This window comes from Scyliorhinus torazame, chromosome 13, assembly GCF_047496885.1.
Source record: "Scyliorhinus torazame isolate Kashiwa2021f chromosome 13, sScyTor2.1, whole genome shotgun sequence".
NCBI classification, from domain to species: domain Eukaryota; kingdom Metazoa; phylum Chordata; class Chondrichthyes; order Carcharhiniformes; family Scyliorhinidae; genus Scyliorhinus; species Scyliorhinus torazame.
This window is the reverse complement of record NC_092719.1, coordinates 53,109,783-53,136,151: the sequence shown is the minus strand read 5'-3', so window position 1 is coordinate 53,136,151 and position 26,369 is coordinate 53,109,783. Positions and strand designations below refer to the sequence as shown.

The 26,369-nt window shown below is 43.4% G+C and overlaps 2 protein-coding genes across 4 annotated transcripts in view; one reads left to right on the top strand and one right to left on the bottom strand.

Annotated features, from left to right (window-relative positions):
• The window catches only part of ferry3 (FERRY endosomal RAB5 effector complex subunit 3), a 56,994-nt gene extending 32,957 nt beyond the window's left edge, over positions 1–24,037 (bottom strand). For 2 of the 3 annotated variants that reach the window (XM_072471502.1, XM_072471504.1), the window contains exons 1-10: positions 23,961–24,037; positions 17,045–17,250; positions 12,624–12,769; positions 11,103–11,284; positions 10,245–10,344; positions 9,014–9,135; positions 6,311–6,408; positions 5,993–6,190; positions 814–942; positions 193–267 (exon numbers count right to left, since the gene is read on the bottom strand). In XM_072471502.1, coding sequence (XP_072327603.1) covers positions 193–267; positions 814–942; positions 5,993–6,190; positions 6,311–6,408; positions 9,014–9,135; positions 10,245–10,344; positions 11,103–11,284; positions 12,624–12,769; positions 17,045–17,240 — 1,246 coding nt within the window. In that variant the 5' untranslated portion in view covers positions 17,241–17,250; positions 23,961–24,037. Of the gene's footprint in view, positions 1–192; positions 268–813; positions 943–5,992; positions 6,191–6,310; positions 6,409–9,013; positions 9,136–10,244; positions 10,345–11,102; positions 11,285–12,623; positions 12,770–17,044; positions 17,251–22,065; positions 22,086–23,960 lie in introns of those variants that run through there. The other variant, XM_072471503.1, reaches the window with a different exon arrangement.
• A 183-nt stretch (positions 24,038–24,220) lies between these two features.
• Positions 24,221–26,369, top strand: part of rad51ap1 (RAD51 associated protein 1) — an 83,715-nt gene continuing 81,566 nt past the window's right edge. The window contains exon 1 of the mRNA XM_072471500.1: positions 24,221–24,316. Within this exon, the coding sequence (XP_072327601.1) occupies positions 24,291–24,316 (26 nt within the window). The 5' untranslated portion in view covers positions 24,221–24,290. The remainder of the gene's footprint in view (positions 24,317–26,369) is intronic.

Here is a 26,369-nt window from a genome sequence, read left to right as displayed (position 1 = left end):
TCAAACAAATTGATTATGAAAAGGATGGCCCAACTTGCAGTTAAAACTTTGCTAATTGCAGTGCTGATGAATGGAGCGATTCTGGGACTGAATTGTAACAATAACTCAGGATATGAACATGATCTCATATAATCGGAGTAGAAGATTATTGAACAGATTTACTTCATATTCGCAATTGACAGTTCCACATACCTGGCAAAATATTTGATGGATTTCTTTCCCCAATCTTTGACTTATCATCATTTCCCCCATTTCCACTTGGTACCTCTATGCAGAAAAGAGATTCTGACATTAATTATTTTACAAGCCACCAAAATGTGCTGTTTTTACATTTACTTTTCTATATGTAACAGATTATTGAGTGCTTCAGAATAATTGCTATACAAGTTCTACATTGTATTACTTTATATAAAAAGACTAAGTAGCTTCTACTAATTGCATTTAAAAAAATCATAGATAGGTCAGCATGAACATCATCAAATGCAGGAAATTCTCTATGCCAAACAATTGTTAGTAACACTTTATGGGGTGGTGGGTGGGGTGGAATGCTTTAAAACATCTGCAAAACGAAGGTAAGATTTCAATGGTCCCTGACTTTTCATCACAATCAAAAATATTGAAAGTCAGCAATAATTACAGATTTTCAGAATTAAAACTCAAGATTTAAAGGTACATGTTTGTCATAGAAATAAAGAGTACAAAGAGATAATGTTTGAAGAATGTAACTTAAGTCATTTGAGAAATAAATTATCCATAAAATACTAAAACAGAATTTAAAAAGTATACAACTGTAGAGTGTACTTTTGTATTTACCAGCTCTTTCTTTTGATTTCTTGTTACGCTGAGCACTTGCATACAGTACAACTTGCTGCACAATCTCAAGCTGCTGTTCTACTCTCGGAAAATGGAAATCTGTGCACTCCTGGCAAACTGTTGCAAAATCTGGCATTTAGAAAAAAAAGCAGCAATCAAAAAGACTGACATTTTATGAGTGAGATCAGTACCAACATCTACAAAATGGGAGTTACAAAAGATGGGTTCCTCCACATTTATATCAACAAGATGCAACTTTGTGATAGCATGGTGGTTAGCACAATTGCTTCACAGCTCCAGGGTCCCAGGTTCGATTCCCGGCTTGGTTCACTGTCTGTGTGGAGTCTGCATGTTCTCCCCGTGTGTGCGTGGGTTTCCTCTGGGTGCTCCGGTTTCCTCTCACAGTCCAAAGATGTGCAGGTTAGGTGGATTGGCCATGCTAAATTGCCCTTAGTGTTCAAAATTGCCCTTAGTGTTGGGTGGGGTTACTGGGTTATGGGGATAGGGTGGAGATGTGGGCTTGGGTAGGGTGCTCTTTCAAAGAGCCGGTGCAGGCTCGATGGGCTGAATGGCCTCCTTCTGCACTGTAAATTCTATGATTCTATGATAAACTCAATGTACAACACAATTCTGCGCTATGTAATAGTACAATGCTCCGTGCAAGGCAAGGAAGGTCACAAAGACATTTCACATTGTGAATAGTTTCTGTCAATGTAAATTTGTCTTGGTAAATGGTAGTTACTTTTTTCCAGTTTGTATCACAACTGTGACGTTAGTCTATGCAAATATTCAGCATATTTTCTGAGACAAAGCATCAGCTGAAGCGACAGGAACTTTGGACTGGATTTTTACAGAATCGGAAAGACTCGGCAGATCTTTGCAAATGGTAAGGGGGACACAAATGCAGAAGCCCCACCCTCATTTCTGACAGAAATCTAACTTTGGCTGATAGGGGAATGGGGTGGGGGGGGGGGGGGGGGGAAAGAGAGCCATGATTCACACAGAAAGGGAACAGGAATTTAACCGGGCCACATGAACTTAATGCTAAGTTCAAACAGACCCTACTTTGTCTGTTGCAATGCCTTTATCCACAAATTGATGGAATTGGGGTAAATGCTCTTGAAGAGCAGATATAGTCAGTTCAACTGTCAGAATATGAAGTTTATTTAATGCCCGGCTCTTTAAACTAAAATAAAGGCTGCAGCTGCAAGTGAGAGCTAACTAATAACCTCTGCTGGGCTGCTATGATTAACAGGCCTCCTGGTTCAGGTTAGAAAAAAAACATTAGCAGCTGGCCATGCAGTTTCAATTGAACTTTTTTTAACCTCTCCCCATGTGCTATTATTATGTCATTATGAAAGCTTGGCTGAGTTTCAAAAGTTATACATAGCTCAGCAAGGGGTTCCGTGCCAAAAGGCAATTAAAATTAGCTGCCTTGATGTGGGGTGTGAATAGCTTTTTGTTTTTATAAGAGATTAGCTACTTAAGGAGATTTAAAAGCTTTGAATGGATTTTATGAATGGGAGTTTTTCCATGATCAAGTGTGTTTTAGTGAGCACTGCATTAGATTTCTAGAAGTCTTTTATCAGCTCCACAGGGCACTTGAGATCTGTTATGAACTCAAAGTATATTTTAGACCTAGGCAGAAACATTCATTAGTATACATTATTTTGCACTTTATGCAACAAAAAAAAAAAAAAAATGGGAAAAGGCTGCATTATAAAATATTCCGTGGGCATTTAACCAATCCTCCACAACTTTGGCATCACATTTTATCCCAACACGAGTATCCATCCTCATAGTCAGGCTATCACCAAGACCCGTTTCCAACTCCGTCCCAATGCCCATCCTCAGCCCTGTCTCAGCACATTTGTTGCGGAAACCCTCATTCATGCCTTTGTTACCTTGAAACCTGTCTATTCCAATGCATTCCTGGCTGTTCTCCCATTTTCATCCCTTTGTAAAACTGAGAACATCCAAACTCTGCTGCCCACATGATAACTTGCATCTATCACCCACTTGTTGACCGCCATTGGCTCCTGGGCAAACAACATCTTGGTTTTGAAATTCTTAACCATGTTGTCAAATCCAACCTTGGACTCCCTCCTCCCTTTCTCTGTAATCTTCACCAGTCCTACAACGATCTGAGAATCCACGCCCCTTCAATTCTGGCCTCTAGAGCATCTGATTGTTCCACCTTTGGTACTTTTGCCTTCAGCTATCTAGGCCTCAAGCTCCAGAATACCCCACCTGACTAATAAAGTTCCAGTGGACTTTGTCAAAAAGCACAGACTTGATCTCTGTTATTTGGGAACTGAGAAGGGATAACGGATATCCAGGGTTCCGAATACACATAGGGATCCACCAACTGGCGCTGCGAGCAGCCGACCACGCCAACTGGCGCTGCGAGACGAAAGGAGGGAGAAGTTTACCGAAGACCGTGCTGTTGACGAGAGATACCGAATCGTTAATGACAAGGCCCAAAGGCAGAATCGCTGACCGGAAGACCGAACTTTGACTTTGATCCGAAGATCCGGTGGGACTGAGGTAAGAAATCATCTTTACCTCTTTAAAGTCTCAAGCTGCAACGGCTCACGAAACTTCCCCATAGCAACAAAAGAACCTTAAAAGAAAACACTGTGCAATTGGGTGAGGGTGCAAATCTATTATCAGATGTCTTATATTGGTTAAATTTGGTAGATATGGTATGGCGCTACAGGTATATATATTACGACATACAACTCACAGAGTCCTCGATTTGCGGCCCGGGTCAGAAACCTATTCGGAAGAGTAATGGGGGACGAGGAGTTGTTCAATACTTCGCCAAAGTGCGACCGGAGTACTTCTATATGTGAGCGTGCTAAATCAGATGTCCCCACTGCTTCCAAGGGTGGAGCAGAGCTTCCCACAACCTCTAAGGGTGGCCGAGCCCCACCAGACATGCCCACTGAGGATATGTTCGGAGATCTTAAATCTTGTATTAATCAGCACTTTGAATTGTCCGACGCAAATACGGAAATTGAATTAAAATATAACATCCCCAAGGGCTAAGGGTCCCTTGAAGATATAAAAAGAGTTTTGGGGAAAACTACCCGAATGAAGGATAGGGAGCGTGTGTCCACTGGTAACTTTATTTTCAATACAACATTAAGAGAATTTCGCCTAGCCCTTTAGCAAGCTAGTCAGATTGATTGTCTTTAGCGAATACAGTGGTTGAGTTTTAAAATACAGATCGTGGTAATTCATCAAATCATAATACACAGTATTAAAAAAATGACTGAATGATTTAAACAAAAGAAAGATGGCGATTTAGCAAAAGCAAGCAAAGAAAATAGGTTTCAGAAAGAGAGAGAGAGAGAGAGTGTTATTCTGGAATGGATTTTTCCATCCCGACAAGTGATTCTTATGAAGATTGTTATCTTAAGGTGTTGCCTTCTTTACAGCTGTGATTGGCTTCAACTAATTTATAATTCACTCAATTCAGCCAAACTACCTATCGTCAATGTAAAAGAGATATGTATTTAAATATATTGGTACAAACTTTCCCATACCATCGCCTGAGAAAAACACATTCTTCGCTAGCACTTGCCACCCTAGACTGGTTGTTACCATAGAAACAGAACTGCCCGTTCTTTCACACAATGGGGTCTTTTAGCTATTTGACGTCACGGTGGCCTTGCTCACGTTCGGGGCCCACCGATCTGCGGACGGGCCTGTGCCGTGAGGGCACTCTTTTTCTTCTGCCTTCGCCATGGTCTTCACTATGGCGGAGGCGGAAGAAACCCCCTCCCCGGTGCATGCGCAGGGATGACGTCAGCGGCTGCTGACGCTTCAGCGCATGCGCGGACCCGCATCGCCCGGCAAAGACCTTTCGGCCCCGGCTGGCATGGCGCCAAAGGCCTTTCCCGCCAGCCGGTGGAGCGGAAACCGCTCCGGCGTGGGCCTAGCCCCTCAAGGTGAGGGCTTGGCCCCTAAAGGTGCGGAGACTTCCGCACCTTTGGGGCGGCCCGACGCCAGAGTGGTTCCCGACACTCCATCACGCTGGGGCCCCCGCCCCGCCGGGTAGGGGAGAATCCCGCCCCTGTTGTCCAAAGCTAGCAGAGTGTACTATATTGCAACTTTTGAATTCCTCATTCTCTCTCCTGCTTGATTTAAAGATACATGTCAATTAAATATCCATGGATTAAAAATGACAATGGCAAAAATAAAGGGGAAATAAGGGAATCAACAGGAAGGACCCTTACACCTTGGCTATCACCAGATAGTGGTTACTATTGACATCTGCCCTATGATGGACCTTCCCATTCCGTAGAGATCTCCTCCTTTTGCTGTTGAGGATGATGTGGTCAATCTGGTTGACAGTATACTTGTACTTCTGTCAACTGATTATACGGTCTTTCCTGATTCCGATTCAGTCTCCCCTACGTTGGAGGGATTAAATGCAGATTGGCTGGCTGCTGTGCAGAACGCGTCAATCAGTCTGCAAGCCTGACCCTGAGCTTCTAAAAACACTTGCCAACTTAATTCTATGCCACAGTTCTAACCTTGGTCCCCATCTCTAGTTTAGTCCAGTGGCAGTACTTTCCTTCCCGAGATGCGGGTGTACAAGTTGTTTTCACCTCTAACTCCCTTGTACAGTCCAGCCCATTATCTTTGGTCATGTCACAAAATCCACACCCCACCCACTCACTCCATTTATCACCCTGAGAAATGTCTGAGGCCGAATCAGACTGGTTGCAATCATGGTGTTACACTTGACCCAGAGATAAGTTTCCAATGATATATCCACACATCCTTACATCTCCTTGCATGTTTCAGGGAATAGTTTTGTTTTATAATGCTCCTATGAAGTTCTTTGGGAAATTTGATGATGTTAAAGGCATTATATGAATAAAGTTATTACTATTGTTGTTGTATCTCTTTGTTGTATTGCTGAGGCCTGCATTTGGTGATTTGAGAATGGTTGTTTGTTCTATGTTCTTAGCAGCCACCATGGTCAATTTTTTGGAAAACCTTTGCTCGTCAGTTACTTCAGGCAATATAGGAAGTGTATACTCCCAAGATAAGTTTATGCATTTAGTAATATGTATACAAACAGTTTTTTTGGTGCGTTAGCTAAATCGAAAACAAGAAAACTGTTTAAGAAACCTTGCCAATTGTTAGAAACAACATGAAGTACCTCGCTTGATGCCGCTATAGGAATTGATACGGTTATCAACAAGTAAGACAAGCCCACAGAGAGAGGTGGAGTACAGTGACAGTGCTGTCTGTAGTCTTTGAAGTTTAACTCCACTTCTTTGATTGCGCTTATGTTTACAGAAATCAAGGACATCAGCTCTCATTAGCCGTAAGTTGTGCATGGTTTTCAACTGGGCTCCTGTAAACAGTGTAAGAAAAGACAGATATTTTCATTGCCAGGCTAAACAGAGAAATAAATGTTTCAATGACAAAATACCTCCAAAGTTTAGATTACATAAACTGTAAAATAATTTCCTACCTAAATGTATAGTAAAACTTTCTTCCAACAGAGGTTGTTCTTCAAACACTCGTTCATTTGCTACAGTGGATTGACTTTGTTTTACTTTGATTTCCTCACTTCAAAAAAGGAAATAACATTATTTGAAAATATTTTAGTGTACATGAAACCAAACTGAATTACTGCAGAGCTATATTTTTTGTCCTCACATTTGAATTGTATGACCAGTCCGTAAACTTTTGGTTGGTTGAAAAATGAAAAATAATCTGGTTTTCTTCACTTATATATGTGACTGAATTATTCAGACATTGAGCCAAAAAGATTGGTCACAATTAACGTCAAGGCTACTGGGAATTAAATCCACTATTTCCAAAATATGTACAATTCAAGTGTAATTTGCTCTTGCACTATGTTGTTGATTGCATGGATTACCATGCATGTTATACTCAAGATCAGAATTGCTGCGCTAATCACAGGTTGGGGACATAAAATTTCATCAGTGCTCAACTTTGTATCATGCCAATTGCTACGGATGGAGGAATCAGGGAACAATTTGCATATGTTGAACGTTTTAGCATTTAGAAATGTTTGATTTGCTTGTCAAAAAATGGCATATAACATGCAGTTACAAGGAAGGAGTTTATTCAAGAAGAGTGCGCAAATACTTGGGACCTTTTTACTGGGCCACTTAACCCCCTCACATTCCAGGCTATCAACCGAATAGGGGGCCTCCCTCCCTCCCCCAGGATCAGCCATATCAATCCTGTGAGGCAATCCAGCAGTGCTCCGTGTCCATTCAAGATGGCCGCCACATCCCCCCTAAAGCCAGTCCCAAATTGTCACCGTCAGCAGTCCCCCCTCCCCGCCTCACCTCAGCCTGAACACCAACCAAACAGCCAACAGAAGAACAAAAGTTCCCCTCTCCCCCTTCCCTGTCCCCAAGCCCAAACAAAACAAAAATCAAAAGCTCATTATCTTTAAAAAAACGCCCCCATGGTAACAAGCTGCAGACATCCCCACTTTTCTGCTCCCATAACCTAGCTATACTGCTAGCAGGGTGACCTCAGGGTAGAAATCAAAATCAACACAACAATATATAATAAACAATCACCCCCCCTCGCCCAGACCAAACTTTAATACAACACTAGTGGAAAAACAACACTCAGTCCCCCTCCCCACAAAATAAAACTCAACAATGCAATATACAAACCCCAACTTCGCCCAGAACAAACACCCACCAACAAGACCAGGCACATCCTCAAGCCCTCCCCTACATTACAAAGATCCCCCACAAGATACAAATACAGATGAACTTAACAATGCGGGAAACAACAAGCTCCATAGTCCTCAAGCATTTAAGTTTATCCCCAGTCATGCTTCTTGACAAAAACATTCGCATCCTCCGATTCAAAATAATCAAAATAATAGCCTCTGTCCTCGAAAGTCACCCGAAGGTGAGCCAGGTACAACACACCAAACCTCACGATGCTCCTGTACAGCGCAGCCTTGGTCCTATTAAACGGTGCACATCTTCTTACCAGCTCGGCCCCAACGTGTTGAATTATTCCGATGGCATGGCCCTCCCATCTACAGTCTCGACAGTCCTTCACCCACCTCAGGACCCAGTCCTTCTTATCCAGGTATCGATGAAATCTGACTATGATCGCCCGAGTTGGCTCCCCGATCTGGGCTTCTGCCTCAACGATCTATGGGCCCGGTCCAACTCAGGAGGGGTCGAGAAGACCCCCTCCCCCACTAACATTCTGACCATCTTGGGCATATAGTCCATGGTGTTGGAGCCATCCAGGCCTTCCGGTAACCCGACGATCCTGAGGTTTTGCTGTCTGGAGCGGTTTTCTAGAACATCAACCTTGGCTTTTAGTGCTCTCCGTTCCTCCGCCAGCTCTGTCATCTCTGCCTCCAAGGAAGCAATCTGATCACTGTGGTCTCCACCTTCTGAATTATCGTCCCATGTACCTCTATCCGCTGGCCTATCATGTCGATAGCAGCCTGAATTGGGGCCAAAGCCATTGCCTTCTCCAGGTCCTCAGCGACTGCCTACCGCTGCTTCTTAAATTTGTTTGTCAAGAAGCTAAGGGGTCACAAACTTAGCAGAAGCAGCCTCCATGTTCCCCCCTGCTGGGGATCGGGGAACTTTTGATTCCGACGACGTTTTTGATTCTGACCACATCACTGCCACTGGAAGTCTCCATTCCCAAACATAATTGTTCCGCGTTGGTGGTCATGCCTTCAGTTGCCTGGGCCCAAAGATCTGGAATTCCTTCCCCAGACCTCTCCGCCTTTCTATCCTTTTTTCTTCAAGACATTTTTTCAAACCTTGCTCTTTAACCAAGCTTTTGGTCAACTGACCTAATATCATCTTGCGTGACCTAGAACATAGAACATAGAACAGTACAGCACAGAACAGGCCCTTCGGCCTTCGATGTTGTGCCGATGTGTGGGTTAAGGAAACCCACGCAGACACGGGGAGAACGTGCAGACTCCGCACAGACAATGACCCAGCAGGGAATCGAACCTGGGACCCTGGCACTGTAAGATGCTATGTAAGTATAAAGTTGTTTGGAGATATGGATATAGCAAAGTGCCTCAATGTCCCAAAATGTGAATTGTAAAAGGATGTCTAGGCAGGTGCACTTTAAAGTGTTTATTTTATGATTGCAATATAAACATCACTTACTGAAAAACAACTCATAAGTATCCTACCTGACTGTACTGTTGTTAGGATTTTGCATGTCCTGATGTAGTTTTATTACCCACTCTTGGTACTCTTGTTTCTGAATGGCCATTAATTGTTTCAGCTCATTGGCCCATTTGTTCTCCAACACCTGAACACAGAAATTTTATTCACATTATAAAATGAAAGTAATATATTAACCATTTTTTGGATTTGAGGCAATGATCTGAACAAGAGCAGACATCTTTGAATATTTTAGTGGAGATGTGCATACACAGCTGGAGTAGTGATGTTCACACTTTAGAAATCCTGATACAGAACAGTCCTTTAGATGACAGTTAGCATCAGAGATGAAGATTTTAACATTTGCTCCACTTTAAGTTAGCATGGATGGAGTTGAGTGGAGCAATTCCCATTTTCCTCAAATATGCTTTTGTAAATTCTTTTGCATTAATAAGTGCAATTTCTCCCCTGATACAAGTATAAATGGCGGCACTTTAGGTAAGGGAGTTTTGTTTTATATTTTAATTCTCAGAGCCCAATGCGTGTGTCAGATAATTGAGAATGTTTCCTTGTATTAAAAAGTTCCAGATTACGGGGGCGATTCTCCGATATTGAGGCCAAGTGTTTGCGCCATCGTGAACGCCGTCGCGTTTCACGACGGCGCAAACAGGGCCTGGACACATCCTATTCTGGCCCACGGCGCTGGAGTGATTCACGCCGCTCCAGCGTCCTTACGCGGCGCAAAATGGGCGCCGCGCCAACCCGCGCATGCGCTGTTGGGCCGCGCCATCCTGCGCATGCGCAGGGAACGTCTTACGCACGCCGGCCCCTCACCAACATGGAGCCGGTGTTCTGGGGCCACACGCGGAAGGAGGCCGGCCCGCCGATCAGTGGGCCCCGATCGCGGGCCAGACCCCATCGTCGGAGGCCACCCCGGTGAAGGAGCCCCCCCCACAGGCTGCCCCCCCCCCAGCGTTCCCGCAGAGTTCCCGCCGGCAGCGCCCAGGGGTGGACTGCGCCGGTGGGAACCTTTCATGTCGTAGCAGCCGCTCGCCCCATCCGGCCGGAGAATCGCCGCTCGCCGGTTCTCTGAGTGGCCCGGTGCGAATCGCGCACCGCTGGTTTCCGGGGGGTGGGAGAATTGCGTGCGGGGGTCGGGGCAGCGTGGCGCGATTCGCGCGGCAATTCTCCCACCCGGAGTGGGGGGTGGGGGAGAATAGCGCCCTACATCTTCTTAAGAAGCTTCTGTTGCATTACCTGTTGGGATTCAAAATGCTGAGCTGCAACTAAGTTCACATCTTCATCTGTAAGGGTTTTTCCTAGTTCCTGCATCACTTTGTCCATTTCCACTGACTGCCTGAAATTCAATGCGTCATTTTTTTTGGAACATGAATAAAATAATAATCCTTCTAAAAGAGTGAAAGCAGGGAAAAAACTGTAATATCATGAATCAAAATATGGACTAAGCTTAAATTTAGAACTAGGTTATATCAAATGTAAATCACTCAAATTAAATTCTCATTAAAGACAAACAATATTTAAAAAATGAAATGTTACATGTTAAATTCAGTCATAATACTAGTTTAAAGGAGGAGTTGAAGATATTTGAGGCATGGATGCTATCCATGGCAAGAACTGGACTGGACATATTATCCCCAGGGTTGCCAGCAGTACAGAGCTATCTATAGATAGAGCTGTACCCAAAATTATTGAATATAAACTGCTGTCAATTTAGTTCCCTCATATGTTTGGACTATCTAACTCTCAAAATCAAATGCTCGCACAACAGCATATTTACGATTTTCCAGAAAGAATTCAGCTCCAATGATCATATTCCTGTCAAACAGCAATTAGTCCTTGCCTGGAATTCCATGGTTACTAAGTTGCTGTCTCATTTGTTGTGGTTTCAACATCATTCAGCTAGTTCTGTGACTAAGAGGGGCAATTCCCTTGGTGGTGGTTGGAGCAAGCTGGATTTTCTGTGGACACTTTATGTACAGTAAGAGGTCTTACAACACCAGGTTAAAGTCCAACAGGTTTGTTTCAAACACTAGCTTTCGGAGCACTGCTCCTTCCTCAGGTGAATTACTTTATGTACAGAAGAAAACTACAAACCTTTCCTGCAGCTTCTTCAGTTCCATGTCTCTTTCACTAATAAGTTCTGAGACTCTGACAAAATAATTATGCTCCAAGTTGAGTAGAGCCTCAGAGGCTGGAGAATGAATCAAATCATGATAAACATCTGCAAAGTCCTCATCCCAACTAGGCTCTTCAGGTCTAGCATATTCTAATGTTGTCTAGAAAATAATAAAAACAATCCAGTAATTATAACTTGATGTCATGGCACTCTGTATGTATTGCAAACAATTGATACATCAGAGGCATAGAATGTTGCAACCAACTTGTCAAATGGCATTTGAGACAGGAGCGGAGGGCTTATTAAGAAGTAGAAAAATATTAACAGGCAGTGTGGTGGCGCAGTGTTTAGCACTGCTGCCTCACGGCACCAATGACCCAGTTTCGATCCTGGCCCTGGGTCACTATTCGTATGGAGTTTGCACATTCTCCCCGTCTCTGCGTGGGTCTCATTCCCACAACCCAAAGATGTGCTGACTAGGTGGATTGGCCACGTCAAATTGTCCCTTAATTGGAAAAAAAAATAGGGTACTCTAAATTTATGAAAAAAATAAAAATATTAAGAGCCAAATGCAGGCAATTTAGTAAACCATATAATAATAATAATAATCTTTATTGTCACAAGTAGGCTTACATTAACACTGCAATGAAGTTACTGTGAAAAACCCCTAGTCGCCACATCCGGTGCCTGTTCAGGCACACTGAGGGAGAATTCAGAATGTCCAAATTACCTAACAGCACGTCTTTCGGGACTTGTGGGAGGAAACCGCAGCACCTGGAGGAAACCCACGCAGACACCATGAGAACATGAAGACAGTGACCCAAGACGGGAATCGAACCTGGGACCCTGGTGCAGTGAAGCAACTGTGCTAACCACTATGCTGCCGTGCCTCCCATAAGGACCAGAATTGTGTAGCTGTAAAGTATGGGAAGTTATTTGTAAGATCCTTCCCCCTTACCCATAGGTGGTCACTACGTTTTTCAAATTTGACCTCAAAAATAGTGTGGTTTAGCAAATGTCATACTATGTGACCTGATATCATAAGCTAGTCGCTCACTGTTGTTATTCTTCTGATTCCAAAAGGAAATGAAGGGGGAAAAAACACTTGCTTAAAATAAAGGTTTGACAATGAAACATTCCAAGTAACTTAAATATGTCAAAACATCAAAAAGGTCAAGCATTCATAATCCCTAGTCTCCAATGCCACAATGCTGCATAAATCACGGTGGAGCAACTTTGTATTGCTACCATGTTAAATCCTAGTCACTGAAAAATTGAACCTCGCTAAAAGCAGAAGACAAAACTGCATTATTCACATGGGGGGTTTTATCAACAGTCCTCTGAACTACCCTTAAGATTTACATTTCAGGTGCCGCTAACTTAGCACAGTAAGAAAAAAATCTTTCTTAAATTAATTATCTGAGTGGTTTTACCATTTTATATATTGGATATTACCACTGGTTGATAAACCTAGAGACTTACATTTTTGAAATACCTACCTCCTGGTAAGCTTTAGCCCAAGTATTAACAAACTGTTCTGCACACAAGTCATTAGTTTTTAATTTTTCTAAGGCAGCTTCGGCTTCTTTATCATAATTCTTCTTAGTTTCTCCATCAACAAACTGATCAAGAGAATTTTTTAAATCTGTAAGATATTTAAACCAAAGAGTTGAAAGAGCATTTTCCTTCCCGTCCAAAACAAACCCCAATAAATTAATTTAATGATGAAAATGCAACCAAATTTCATCCATTTTGTACTGATGTATCTAATTTGACAGGACACCATTATCCAAAATGGTACAGATTTCTAAAACAATACATTATAAAGAGTTTAAGATTTTCCATCTGGTACATTTTTTCATTTTTCTGTGATCATGCTGAGGAGTGCAAGACAGCCGGTGTTGAATATATGTTTCATATAGTTAAACAGAAAAAAGGTCCCTCTGAACTGCCTCAATGAGGAGGTCTTGTGGCACAGTGATAGTGTCCCAGCTTTTGAGCCAAATGCTCCAGGTTCAAGTCCCATCCTTGGACGTGATAACAAAGGAAGGTGCATTTATAACACAGGTGGAGTATAAACTTATAAAGTCTTTCAACATACACCAAAGGCAAGCTGCAAGAGCGGAAGAGATTCAGTCAGCCATGTGATGGAAAGAAACTGGAGCCTCTACCATCAGTATTCATAGCTCCAGGCTACAACATGCATAGAAAATTGGATGGGGGGGGGGGGGGGGAATATTTATGCCAATAGTACAGAGTTTGATTCCTATTCGGGATCGGGAAGATTTAGGACCTACCCGTGGTGTACATCACAACATTCTGGGTCACACCTGCCACCGGGCAGAGAACCCAAAGAAGAAAAAGAAACCGCCCCAATAATGTGTCTCAGTCCCAACTGTATGAGTTTGATCCCATTGGTTTGATGCAACATTCTTCCATTTCCCGCACCAATCATCATGCAGCCACCCAAAGGAATACTGCAAACTTAATGCCAAAATAATATGAAATTAAAGACTGGTTTATGCTGCATGATCAATATTAAATAGATTTCATTACAGAGGAGCCAGCCAATAGTTTCATCACATCAGTCTGGGATACATTTGAATGCAGGTACCAAGGGTGAATGATCAGCATATAGTTTACTCTACCATCCCCAGTTGTATTGTTAAGAAATAATTATGTATTGGTGTCATTTGACATGTGCATAAAAGCTTATTTTCAGTGCAAGGTCTGGAGCGTTGAAAATTAATATTGATTTTGGGCGCAGTTGAACGGCCACACAGCGTCCGAAATGCGGTGCTCCACGGCACAATGTAGCTGATAGAAGCCGGGAGACCTCGCTTCCAGGATCGACCCAGCTTGAAACGCCTCGCAAGATCTAACGCCATCTCGTGAGACATTGCGATGTGACTCCAGCCCATTGTGGACAGGATTACTTCTTGGCAAATCTGCATATTAGAGCGAGACGGATCGTCTCACTCCAATATGCAGTTACCCGAGGCACCCAAGGTGTTGGGGTCTATCCCTTTCGCCTCGGAGACCTTGGGTGAGCGTGTTCAGTACTGGCCTCCACAAACGGGGACCAGACAGAATGGCACTCTTGGGGGTCTCCCAGGGGATCGGAGGTCCCCAGGAGCATGCCCTTTGGGCAGGGTGGCACTTCCACCTGGGTGCCAGCCATCGGAGGCTCCAGAGATCGGGACGCCAGAGCGGAACTCCTCAGTGCAGAAAACGGGCTATGTGTGGCCTTGGCCGAACGTTGCCCACTGAGGCCCTCTATCTATCCTGAGCGACTTTTGATAGCGCTGTGTTTCTCGGTGCTGTGAGCGCCAAGAAACACGCGGCTAAACACGCTCGCTATGAGACTTTGTTCCCACTTAGTTAAATCGTGCCCTTTATAAAGAGTATTTTGGGTCAGAAGATATGTGTAATCAATATATTTCTGCAAGTATTTATTTTTAAGTGAATAATTGGTTTTGCATATGAATAAAAATTTGCAGCCAATTAGGTGTAGAATTCTGTATAAATTTCGAAATGTTTTTTTAAAAATGGAAATATAAAAATAGGAGTAGGTCATTTGGCCCTTCAAGCCTGCTCCGCCATTCAATATGATCATGACTGATTCTCTATCTCAACACCATGGCCAGGATTCTCCCAGCCCGGGGCCGGGCTGGAGAATCCCCGCAACTGGGCCACGCCGCCCCAACGCCGGCATGAGATTCTCCACTCTGCGGAGAATCGGCGCCATTGGCACCGCCACGTTTGGCGCGGCGCCGGTTGCGGGCCGCCGATTCTCCGGCCCGGATGGGCCGAGCGGCCGCTCTAAAAAGGCAGAGTGCCGCCGGCGCCATCCACACCTGGTCACAGCCGGCGGGATCTCTGCGCGCAGGATCGAGGAACGGCTCTGACCCTGGGGGGTCCTCGGATGGGGCCTGGCCCGCGATCGGGCCCACCGATCGGCGGGCCAGCCTCTCGCCCCCCCGGGCCTATCTTTTTCCCCACCGGCCCCTGAACCCCCGCATCATGTTGCGTCGGGGCCGGCGCATTGAGGGAGGCCACCGCGCATGCGTGGGTTGACGCCGGCGCCACTGCGCATGCGCGGATCCTGCGGCGCACAGTTCGTGCTGGGGTGGGAGACTGGAGCCGCGTGAACCGCTCCAGCACCGTGCTGACCCCCTGTAGGGGCCACAATCGGTACTCCCAGCGGCCCGTGCACACCGCCGTGAAACGCGACGGCATTTTCGACGGCGTGGACACTCTGCCGCCGAATGGGAGAATCCCGCCCCATACTCCTGCACTCTCCCTGTACCCCTTGACATCTTCAGAGTCTGGAAAACTATCTATTTTCTTCTTAAATATATTCAGCCTTCTGTGATAGGCAATTCCATAGGTTCATCACCCTCTGAGTGAAGATGCTTTTCCCCATATCAGTCCTAAATGGCCTATCCCGTATCCTGAGGCCGCAACCTCTTGTTTGAGATCCCCCAATCCCCAGCCAGAGGAAATATTATCCCTGCATCTAGTCTGTCCATCAGAATCTTATACATTTAATAATAATAATCTTTATTTGTGTCACAGTAGGCTTACATTTACACTGCAATAAAGTTACTGTGAAAATCCCCTAGTCCCCACACTCTGGCGCCTGTTCGGGTACACTGAGGGAGAATTCTGAATGTCCAATTCACCTAACAAGCACATCTTTCAGAACTTGTGGGAGGAAACCCACGCAGACACAGGGAGAACGTGCAGTCTCCGCATAGACAGTGACCCGGGAAACAAACCTGGGTCCCTGGCACTGTGAAGCAATAGTGCTAACAACTGTGCTACCATGAGTCCCCTCTCATTCGATCCCCATTCTAGTGTGGGCAAAATTAGGACCTGCCTCCTTACCCTATGTGTGTGATCACAGAATTCTGGGTTGTTATGGAAACAAAGAGGATTGTTTTTTGAACAAAAATGTTGGCATTTCCTAGCTTCTATATACTTTCCTTCTTATTGCCTCCTTCGGAGAAAAGACAGCCAAAAGAAATAGCTCACCAATTTTAATGTGTACACTATCACCACATGAGCTACATTGGAGAATTTCAGCATAACATTAGTTGTGGGACTGTGCTAGCAAGACAGCACAGCTCATCGTCTAGCTAAGAGAGTACTTAGGGGTGGGCAGATAGGCTAACCAGCTCACAAGAGATGGTTTAAAAAAAACAAAAGTTGGAGATTTCTCACTACTGGAGGATGCAAGAGGATTACGGTAATGCTAAATTGAAACGGTGAAAGCGGAGTTTGTTTGAAGATTGATGCATCACATACCTCAAGTCTGGAAAATAGGCCACATCATCTTCAAATTAAAATATAGCAGAACAAAAATTTAGATTTAGCGATCACATTTAATATAATAAAATGTCCCGCGGCACTTTATAGGATCATCATAAAACACAATTTGACACCAGGCCATTAATATATTAGGTCAGATGATTAAAAGCTTGGTAAAGGAGGTTGGTTTTAAGGAGGAAAGAAAGGTAGAGAGGTAGATGGGTGTAAGGAGAGTATTCCAAAACATAGCGACAAGGCATCAGAAGGCACCACTACTAGTGGTGGAGCAATTTAAATCAACTAAAGGAATGCAGATATTCCCGTTACAGCCTCCCCGAACAGGCGCCGGAATGTGGTGACTAGGGGCTTTTCACAGTAACTTCATTTGAAGCCTACTTGTGACAATAAGCGATTTTCATTTTATTTCATTGATATCTCAGACAGATTTGAGGTTGGAAAGGGAGGGGTGAAGCCAGGGTGGGCTTTCAAAATAAAGGATAGGATATTTAAAATCAAGACTTGCTTGACCAGGAACAATGTAGGGAAAACGAGCACAGGGGTGATAGGTGAACAGGACTTGGTGCAAGTTAAGTCACAGCGTACTCACCATTCTCAACAAAATAAGGAAGATTATGTAAGAGCATAAGACGACCATGTAAATCATTGATACTTCCTTGCATAGGGATCTGGATGGGTGCAGTTAGCACACATGATTGTTGTCCTGTCTTGAAATTAAAGACAAATGTTTTTTCTGATGGTCGAAAATTTGCAGTATTCTCTTTCATTCTTGTGCTCGTTAACATCTCTCCAGTTCTAAAACAAATCACAACAATGGCTTATAGTATCAGTAGGTCAGAAAATAGTAGATCATTACACTAGCCTGCTGTGCAACAGAATACCGTCCTGATTCAGAATCATACAATTTACAGCACAATTTACAGCACAAAAGCAGGCCATTCAGTGCATTGCAATGTGCATTGCATTGCAAAAGAATCTTTGTCTGCACAGTACGCAGGTCCTAGGGATTTATTATATACAGGAGTAGGATTCTATTTTTTAAAAATATATATTTATTAAAGTTTTTTAACACAATTTTTCTCCCTTACAAACAATAATCCCACCCCCCCGTAACAAAAAAAAATGAGAAATCGCGCAGAGCAAGATATATACATGGCAAAATGATATATTTACACAGCTTTGTACACTGGCCCTCACCCGTACGTGCCAGTTTCCCCAAACCTTCATGTTATCTCTTGCTCATCCACCCTCCCAGGCAGTCTCTCTCCCCCCCCCCGGAGTAGGATTCTATATGTGGTAAAAAATAAAGTGAAGAAAAGTCACCATAATCCCAGATGACCATAGGCTGCTTTCCCCTTTTGAGAGGGAGAGCTGACTGGTGGTGATTTGCCCCTGAGGTCACCACACCTCACGGGCAAGGTTGAGAAGGCGGGGCCTTCATGAACAACCTCAGCCGGTAGACGAATTGAACCTGCGCTGTTGGCCTTGCGCTGCATCACAAACAAGCCAACTGAGCTAAACTGACCCTATAATTAGTGGTATTGCTAATCTGTATTGGTATGTGTTATTGCACCTGGTACAGATTTTCTCAGAACTCATCAAAACAGATTGGTTCATGTGGTTAATGAGGGATAGGGAATGAAGGAAAAATCTATATTTTTGATACTTATAACATAAATTCACATGACAATTTAAAAATAAAATCCATCTATTTAAAAGTCTCAACAGACAACAAGCATCGGGAGACTAGGAGGACGCATGAATGGTTTTAAAAAAAACATTTAATCTTTTAACAAAACATTTTGTAATGATCAACTTAAGTCCATTCAAAGGCGTCACATTTCTTTAAGATATTTGCAATTTTGCAAACTTGTCATACCTTGCAATTTGTCATCGTCAAGGTGGGAGAAAATAAATTTTGTTTATAATGTGCTACATCATTAGCTTTTTATTTTCTTGCTATAGAAAAGGACTTGCATTTTCGTAGCCCCTTTCATGACCTGAGGATGCAGCAAAACACCTAATAGCCATTAAATACTGGAGTTGTAATACAGGGAAACACGGCGGCTAATTTGTACATAGTAAGGTCCCACAAACAGAAATGTGATAATGGCTATTTTATCTTTTGTGATGTTGGTGGTGGGATAAATTTTGGCCAAGACATTGGAGGTTGCTCCCCTGCACTTCTTCAGACCGGTTTCATGTGATGAAATGGAAATATGTGGAGAAACAAATGTGGACAACTGAGCTGATCATATGTGACATTGCATGATTCTATCATGCCCTCAGTCCACAGAGTCGTTCTCTCTTTTCAGTCCCTCCTCTTTCCACAGAGGCAATTTACCCCCATGACGTGTACCTTACTGCCAGTCTTAAATGAAGCACGTACCGAATGTTGCCCTTTTATTCTGGGAATCTGTGCTGGCTGTGGGAATTCCTGATTTACGATGAGACCAGGAATTTTCACTTGCAGCACATTCTGTTTGATAACCGATGCAGCCAGAACTGGCTATGAAGTCAGTGAATGGAGCACAATAATTTTCTGGCCAGATAGATCCTTTGGGGCTGTAAATTAGCTGCTGCAGGACAAACTCGTAATTCAACTGATGATTTGCTTTCTCATGAGATAAAAAAATGTACACATCTGCACTGCATATACTATCTATGCCTAGCTACGCTGATGGCTGAACCTTAAACAACTATTACAAAATCAGTGCATCATGTTTATAAATTGCACAGATGCAACCACTCCATACAAACTCGATTCCCACAATTTATAAATATTTCTAAAAATTGCAAAATAGCAGTTTAAACATCGGGATTTTGATTTTAAGTGTCGCTTGAATAATTAAAATATTTAAGTAAATCCTGGCCTAAATGACAGAAAAAAACCAAATGATAAGTTTGGAAACTTGCTGACTAAGGACATATACCCAAAACGTCATACCCACTCCTTCAGATGCTGGTTGGTCTGCTGTGTATTTTCATCAGTGTTTATTGAAGATTTGGGACATTGACCCGGATATTGCAGGCCCAACAGAGATGAATGCTGAGACGTTCTCGCTATTGAGGATTGCAACGACATTGCAACTTCTGGTGTGCACATTTGAGCCAGAAACAAGAGTTGCAACAGTGTCTCAAAGGGCTCCAGAGGTACATACGCTAATGACCCTATTGAAGTGCTCTGTAAAGCAGTAGGGAATTGTAATTTGATAATGGGAGAGATATAAATCCACCCGTAAATTGTAAATTCAGTACTGTTCTTGTCTTTCTCCTTCAAAATAAGCACCAAATCTTTCATGTGGCTCAGTAGATTTTGTCACAGAACACAAGCTTTCAAAGAGGGAAACCTGGAAGTCTGCTTCCAGCATAAGATCCAACACTAATTTTATTTTTTATTGATTCTGCTGTCTAGTTCAACTTACAATAATGTAACGGGAAGCTGAAGCAGGAAGGAATGAGGGGTATAACCTGCAATGTCTTCCTGCCCGACTCATCAAAAGCTGCACCCCAAATGGCTGCAAAGTCAACAAACCAGATATTCCTACCGTCACAGTTAAAGAAGAGCAACGTGAAGGTGGGGAAGAGCAGACAAAAATATATCAATAAAGGACAAGGTTAAACAATTTCTTTTCATTACAGTGCCCATTCCAGCGAGTATTTCAGATGATTTTTGACTAGACTTGCTCTACATTGGTAATGATATTATTTGATGATTCTTCTCTTAGATCAGTGGTGACAATAATAATAATAATCTTTATTGTCACAAGTAGGTTTACATTAACACTGCAATGAAGTTACTCTGAAAAGTCCCCAGTCTGGTTGTATCTCAGAATTACCGGATATAAATAAAATTGTGAAGCAGTACCGTAACATTTTGTGTAACAGCTTGAACATAGCCTCTTTCACCACACACCGTTTGAGCTGGAGACTGATCTCAATGGCCGTGCTTTCAGCTTGTGATGTCACTGGGGGCCGTGCAACAATGCATGGCGTTACTAGGCCTCACAGATCCTTTAAACTTTGGATCATGTTGCAGCAAGAATTTCGAAGTTCTCACTGCAGCCAACAAACCAGATACTTTTGTACTGCCCAGAGCAGTCACAGAAAACACTGCTGCTTCTTCACTGACTGCAAAATCCAGGCCAATGTGTCTTACTTCTTGGCATGTCCATGTATATCACAATATTCCAACTCTTAGACATTGAGAATCTTCATATGGACATTAATTCTGAGGAAAGGTCATCAACCTGAAAGGTTAACTCGGTTCTCTCTCCACAGGTGTTGCCAGACCGGAGTATTGTGTCACGACGCACTAGCGTGGTCAATTCCAGCTCCACTTGACCTGGTGTCGCAACACAGGTGAAATTAGATTTTATTTAAAATACCCGAGGTCCTTAAGCCCAATGAACTATAGTCACAATAGTTTGAAACGCAAGTAACCTTTTAGTATGTACATTATATGTAAATGGGCAGAAAATGTAACTGACCATCTACTAGCCCTTCCTAACTTGCCCCACTCTCCATACACAGAGGGGACAGAGAGAGAATGAATAAACAGGAAGGCTTCTTTACAATTTCCAGCACTTCCTGTATTCATTTCAGAGTTCCAGCATCTACAGTATTTTGCTTTGGTCGTACTGTTTAATTCACCATGATTTCTCTTCCAGGAATGCCCACCTTGAAGATGTTCTCCTTCTCTCTCCATTGGGATTTCAGTTTAATATTTCTACCTTGTTCAGGGCAGCATGGTAGCACTGTGGTTAGCACTATTGCTTCACAGCACCAGGGTCCCAGGTTCAATTCCCAATTTGGGTCACTGTCTGTGCTGAACCTGCACGTTTTCCCTGTGCCTGCGTGGGTTTCCTCCAGGTGCTCCGGTTTCCTCCCACAAGCCCCGAAAGATGTGCTTGTTAGGTGAATTGGATATTCTGACTTCTCCCTCCGTGTACACGAACAGGCACCGGAATGTGGCGACTAGGGGCTTGTCACAGAAATGTGATTGCAGTATTAATGTAAGCCTACTTGTGACAATAAAGATTATTATATCTTCGTTGCTTTCTGTTTTCCTTCTCGTGCTTTATCAGCGTTCTGTTCTGAAACAAACTCTATTCACAGATGTCAAACCTGCTGAATATTTCCATCATTTTGTATTTGTTCAGATATTCAGCACTCACAGTATTTTGCATTTGTTTTAACTTATTTCACAAACAGGACAATATTTCAAGAGAATGTAGCTCAACATGTAGGATGATATCAAAAGGTCTATTGGAAGAAATATTTGCTGAAAGGCTTGTTTTTAAACAGAAAAAAATAGTCTGTAACTTGGAGAGTGAATAATACTCCATTATGACTGCTTCTGGATCGTTGATAGAAATTTATTATCGCGCTTGTCAGTATATGCAGAATATGTTTCCTGCTGTTTATTGCAATGCAATATTTGGAATATTTTCACCTTTCTAAAGCTGACCTTAGATATAAGAATTACAATTTTGATAAATGCCATATAGTCAAGGCTAATAATAATAATAATCTTTGTCACAAGTAGGCTTACATTAACTCTGCAATGAAGTTATTGTGAAAAGCACCTGGTCGCCACATTCCACCCACCTGTTCGGTTACATGGAGGGAGAATTCAAAATGTCCAAATTACCGAACAGCACATCTTTCGGGACTTGTGGGAGGAAAGCGGAGCACCCGGAGGAAACCTACGTAGACACAGGGAGAACATGCAGACTCCTTAGAGACAGTTACCCAAGCCGGGAATCGAACCTGGGACCCTGACGCTGTGAAGCAACAGTGCTTAGCACCACTGTGGTACCATGCCGCCCATGAACTGCTAGAACTCAGCTCTGATAGCATTGGGACATAGAATGAGAGTTTTAGATTGTAAAGGACATTTATAAAAACATTATTCCTGCTGATTCAGTGAGGAAATTATGCTTATTAAATCTAAATGCGATAATTTCACAAAAATAGTTGGCCAGACAAAACAGTATTCCAATCTTGTTTACCCTGTTTTAAAGTACAATATAGTAAGAAGTCTTACACCACCAGGTTAAAGTCCAACAGGTTTGTTTCGAATCACTAGCTTTTAGAGCACTGCGCCTTCCTCAGGTGTGAGGAAGGAGCAGTGCTCCGAAAGCTAGTGATTCAAACCTATTGGACTTTAACCTGGTGTTGTAAGACTTCTTACTGTGTTCACTCCAGTCTAACACTGGCATCTCCACATCATAAAGTACAATAAGCAGTGCCTTTTTCAAAATGCCATTTGTCATCTTGGCTAGGCTGGTAGCAATTTTTCCCTCTTTGAAGCAGAAAATTGTGGGTTTCAGCTGCAATTCAAGACTTGAACATATGAAGCTATGAGTTTGCTACTAACAGAGAGATTCATCCTTTGGACTAAATGTGAACCATCAAACAAAACATAAATTACATCACAATGAGAAAAAAGGTTTGCAAAAAGATAAACAAAGGAGGCACACAAAATAAAACATATTTTAATATAGAACCTTTGATACAAGGAAATGGCTAAGAGCATTTGACAGTAGCATTACAAAATGTACAACACCAAGTCATGCAAGGAGATATTAGGTGAGATGACCAAAGGTTTGGTCAAAGGGGTAGGAATTAAGAAGTGTTTTAAAGGAGCAAAGTGAGGTGGGGATGTCAGGAGCAATTATAATTAGGAATGCACAAGAGGTCAGAATTAGAGAAGTGCAAATATTGTCAAGGTTTGCGGAGTTGGAGATTACATAAATAGGCAAGGCCATGGAGAATGTGAAAACAAGCATGAAAATTTAAAATTTAAGATGTTGCTTGGCCGGGAACCAATGTAAGTCAGCGAGCATAAGGGCGATTTGCTTCAAGTTAAGATGCACACAGCAGTGTTTTGGATTACCTCAAGTTTATAAAGGGTGGAATATGGGAGGCCTGCAAGACGTGTGTTGGAATAGTCAAGTCCTAAAGCATGGATAAGGGTCCAAAGGGAAAAATGCACTAGAAATTGGGAATGGTCAGAAATTGGATGGAGAGGGGTGAAGAAGACAGGAAGTGCGTATCATCAAATATTTGAGCTCGGGATAAGAAGGGGAGAAAAGTTGCAGAATGACAGCAAAGAGGAACTGATCTAAGGACGATGGGAAAATAATTAAATCAACAGCCCCTTTTCTAGTATGGGAAAGAGCAGCCACACATCCCAACCTTCCAGCAGCCCTGCCCTCCACAATTCTTCCTACTGTCAATGTATATATTTATAACCCATGTAGTCAGGAGGAAGAGAGAGTTTCAACTCCTGGAGAGTGGTCACTGCATTTGGTCACTACTCCACAAAGAGAAAACAACCTCAGAAACTATTCAATGAGCATCATCACCAACTACAACCAAAACACAGACTGTGCTAGCTGAGAACTTTAAAACAACTCTTCAGATATTATAGTCCCCTCCTTGTGTATTGAGCAAAAAAATTTTACCTTTACAGAGGTGACAATTAATCTAACCATTACCTGTAGCTGCTCCTCAGTCTAACACCTTCTCTAAACAGGAACCAGCTGCGGCCCAGACTGCCCCATAGCAACACAGGCTGTAACCCCCAGAAGCGGATTCGCTAATCCGCAATTTAAATATGTACAGAGCGATTGACAAAACTCGGCTGCTTGGCTGTAAATATGCTGCAGTTTTTGAAACAAAGATTTAAGGCTGTTATTCTGTAACTCTTCCGATGGTGAAAAAGGTTTAGCTGCAGCGCCGAAAGTGCGGCTCGGAGCTGATGTGAGGGTGGCGGGAGCGCGGGGCCGGTTTATTTTCATTTCGCTGCAATAGCGGAGTTCCGGTGAATGAATGGGATGGCCAGGCCGGTCAGGTCAGTAAATGTAATTGGGGGGAGTGCGGGGAACGTTGTCAGGGGGTGGGGGTGGAGGTGGTTACAGTTACAGCCTGTGTTGCTATGGGGCAGTCTGGGCTGCAGCTGTTTCCTGTTTAGAGAAGGTGTTAGACTGAGGAGCAGCTACAGGTAATGGTTAGATTAATAGTGTCATCCTTGTAAAGGTAAGGTATTTGGTGCGGGGGATGGGATTGGTGGTGGTGATAGTGCTGAGGGAGGGGGATATTGGAGCTAGGGGAGGATGGGGTGGTAGTACGGGGGGGGGGGGGGTAGATGAGATATGGGGTAGGAAGGGCCAGTGAGAGATGGGGTCGGGGAGGAGAGAGATTGTGCCTCGTAGGATGCGTCGGGGTGGGTGGAGCGTGTTGGGTGGAGGAGCAAGGTGTTTGGAGGGGGGACCTGGGTGAAGATGTGGGTACTTGGTGGTGGGGCAGGAAGGAAGACTGGGGTACTTGATGGGTGGTACTGGAAGATGGGGGTGTGGGATGTAGTCTGGAGGTCAGTGCTGAAGACTGGAAGGAATGGTGGTTGTGGGAGAAGACGGGGGGGGGGGGGGGGGGAGGTGTGCGGGGGAAGTCAGGGATTACAAGGGGGGGAGGGGGCAGGAAAATGACGGAACAGGGAATGACTGGGGTATTGTGGGGGAGGACTGGGATGGTTGGTAAGGGGGCAGGGGAAGACAGGGTTATGAGAGTAGGTGTGGGGAATCTTCAAGAGGGTCGCTTGGGAGGGGAGGAGAATGGGGTTGGGTGTTGTGCGGTGGAGGGAAATTCTGTGTTGGGATGGGGAGAGAGTGATACAGCTTTGGAGGGCTTACTATGGCGGTGGTTTTGGGATGAACAGAGAACTTGGAAGCAACAGGGAGACTGAGGGAGGGAGACTGGAGAATGACAGGAGGGTTAAGGTGGAGTATGCAGGTGCCGTGTGCGAGAGTGAGTGGAAACTGGCAGAGTGGGATGGGCATCCTCAAGCGAGAGGGAGAATTGGGGTGAGTGAGAGCCAACTTATCATAGTGTAAGTTGTGTGCAAAACATTCTGTCACACATGATTCTTAACATGGCTACTTTGAAATATTTGAGGCCTTTTTGAAGCTCTTATTTCAGAGACTTTGTTACTGTCGATCACTAATCTTTTGAAGCCTCCAAATATCCTTCTAAAAATGGGGGTTGACTTGTACACAATGAGTATAAAAACATGAACAGGCCAGTAGTTGCCATTTTGAAATATGCACAGACACACACCAATAATTCCTATAAAATCAACTGCATGGTTTATTGAATTAATCAATTGTGTAATGGTACATTTTAACCACAAACATTAAAATGTCAAATTCATTGACTTCATCTGATTCTGAGTTCATCAAATTAATTCAGTTACTTTGCCTTGCATCATCATAAGGAAGCCGCTCTGGATCTAATGTGGCCCTTTTGTTTCCGATCATCCCTCCACAACGGTCATCTTCCTTTCCATCCATTGAATTGAATATTCAACGTTATTTTTGAATGATCTGGCTATACCTTTTCCACTAATAGCATCCCACACTCTGATAATGAAACGACACAATATAAAACTGGGCAGTATGAATATTTTCACTTTTATGTGAAGGTTTTATTTTCACTGTCGATCATCCACTTATTCCCTTTGGCACGAACATGATCCTTGACTGGCTTGTGAGGTATGCACCCCAAGGTTGAATTACAGATGTTAAACCTCTGGGGTGACTGCAATGTGGGCGTCATTTCTTCCCAGGTGCGTCGTGATCTCATTGGTGATATGAGAATTTGACCTATGTCACAATAATAGGTTACATACTTTACGTAGGCCAGTGAGATGTCTATTCCACATATTCTCGATCCATCCATAATAACTTCAGTCCATTCAACTATTGTGTTGGACATGCACAAAAGCACATGCAGGGAACTTTGTTTGGCATGGATTTACATTTGAAAATTACCATAGCTTTAATTTTATTCCATTGGCCATGCAGCCTAGTGCCACCATGGATCTTGTCTTTTCATCTCTGTTGTTTTCT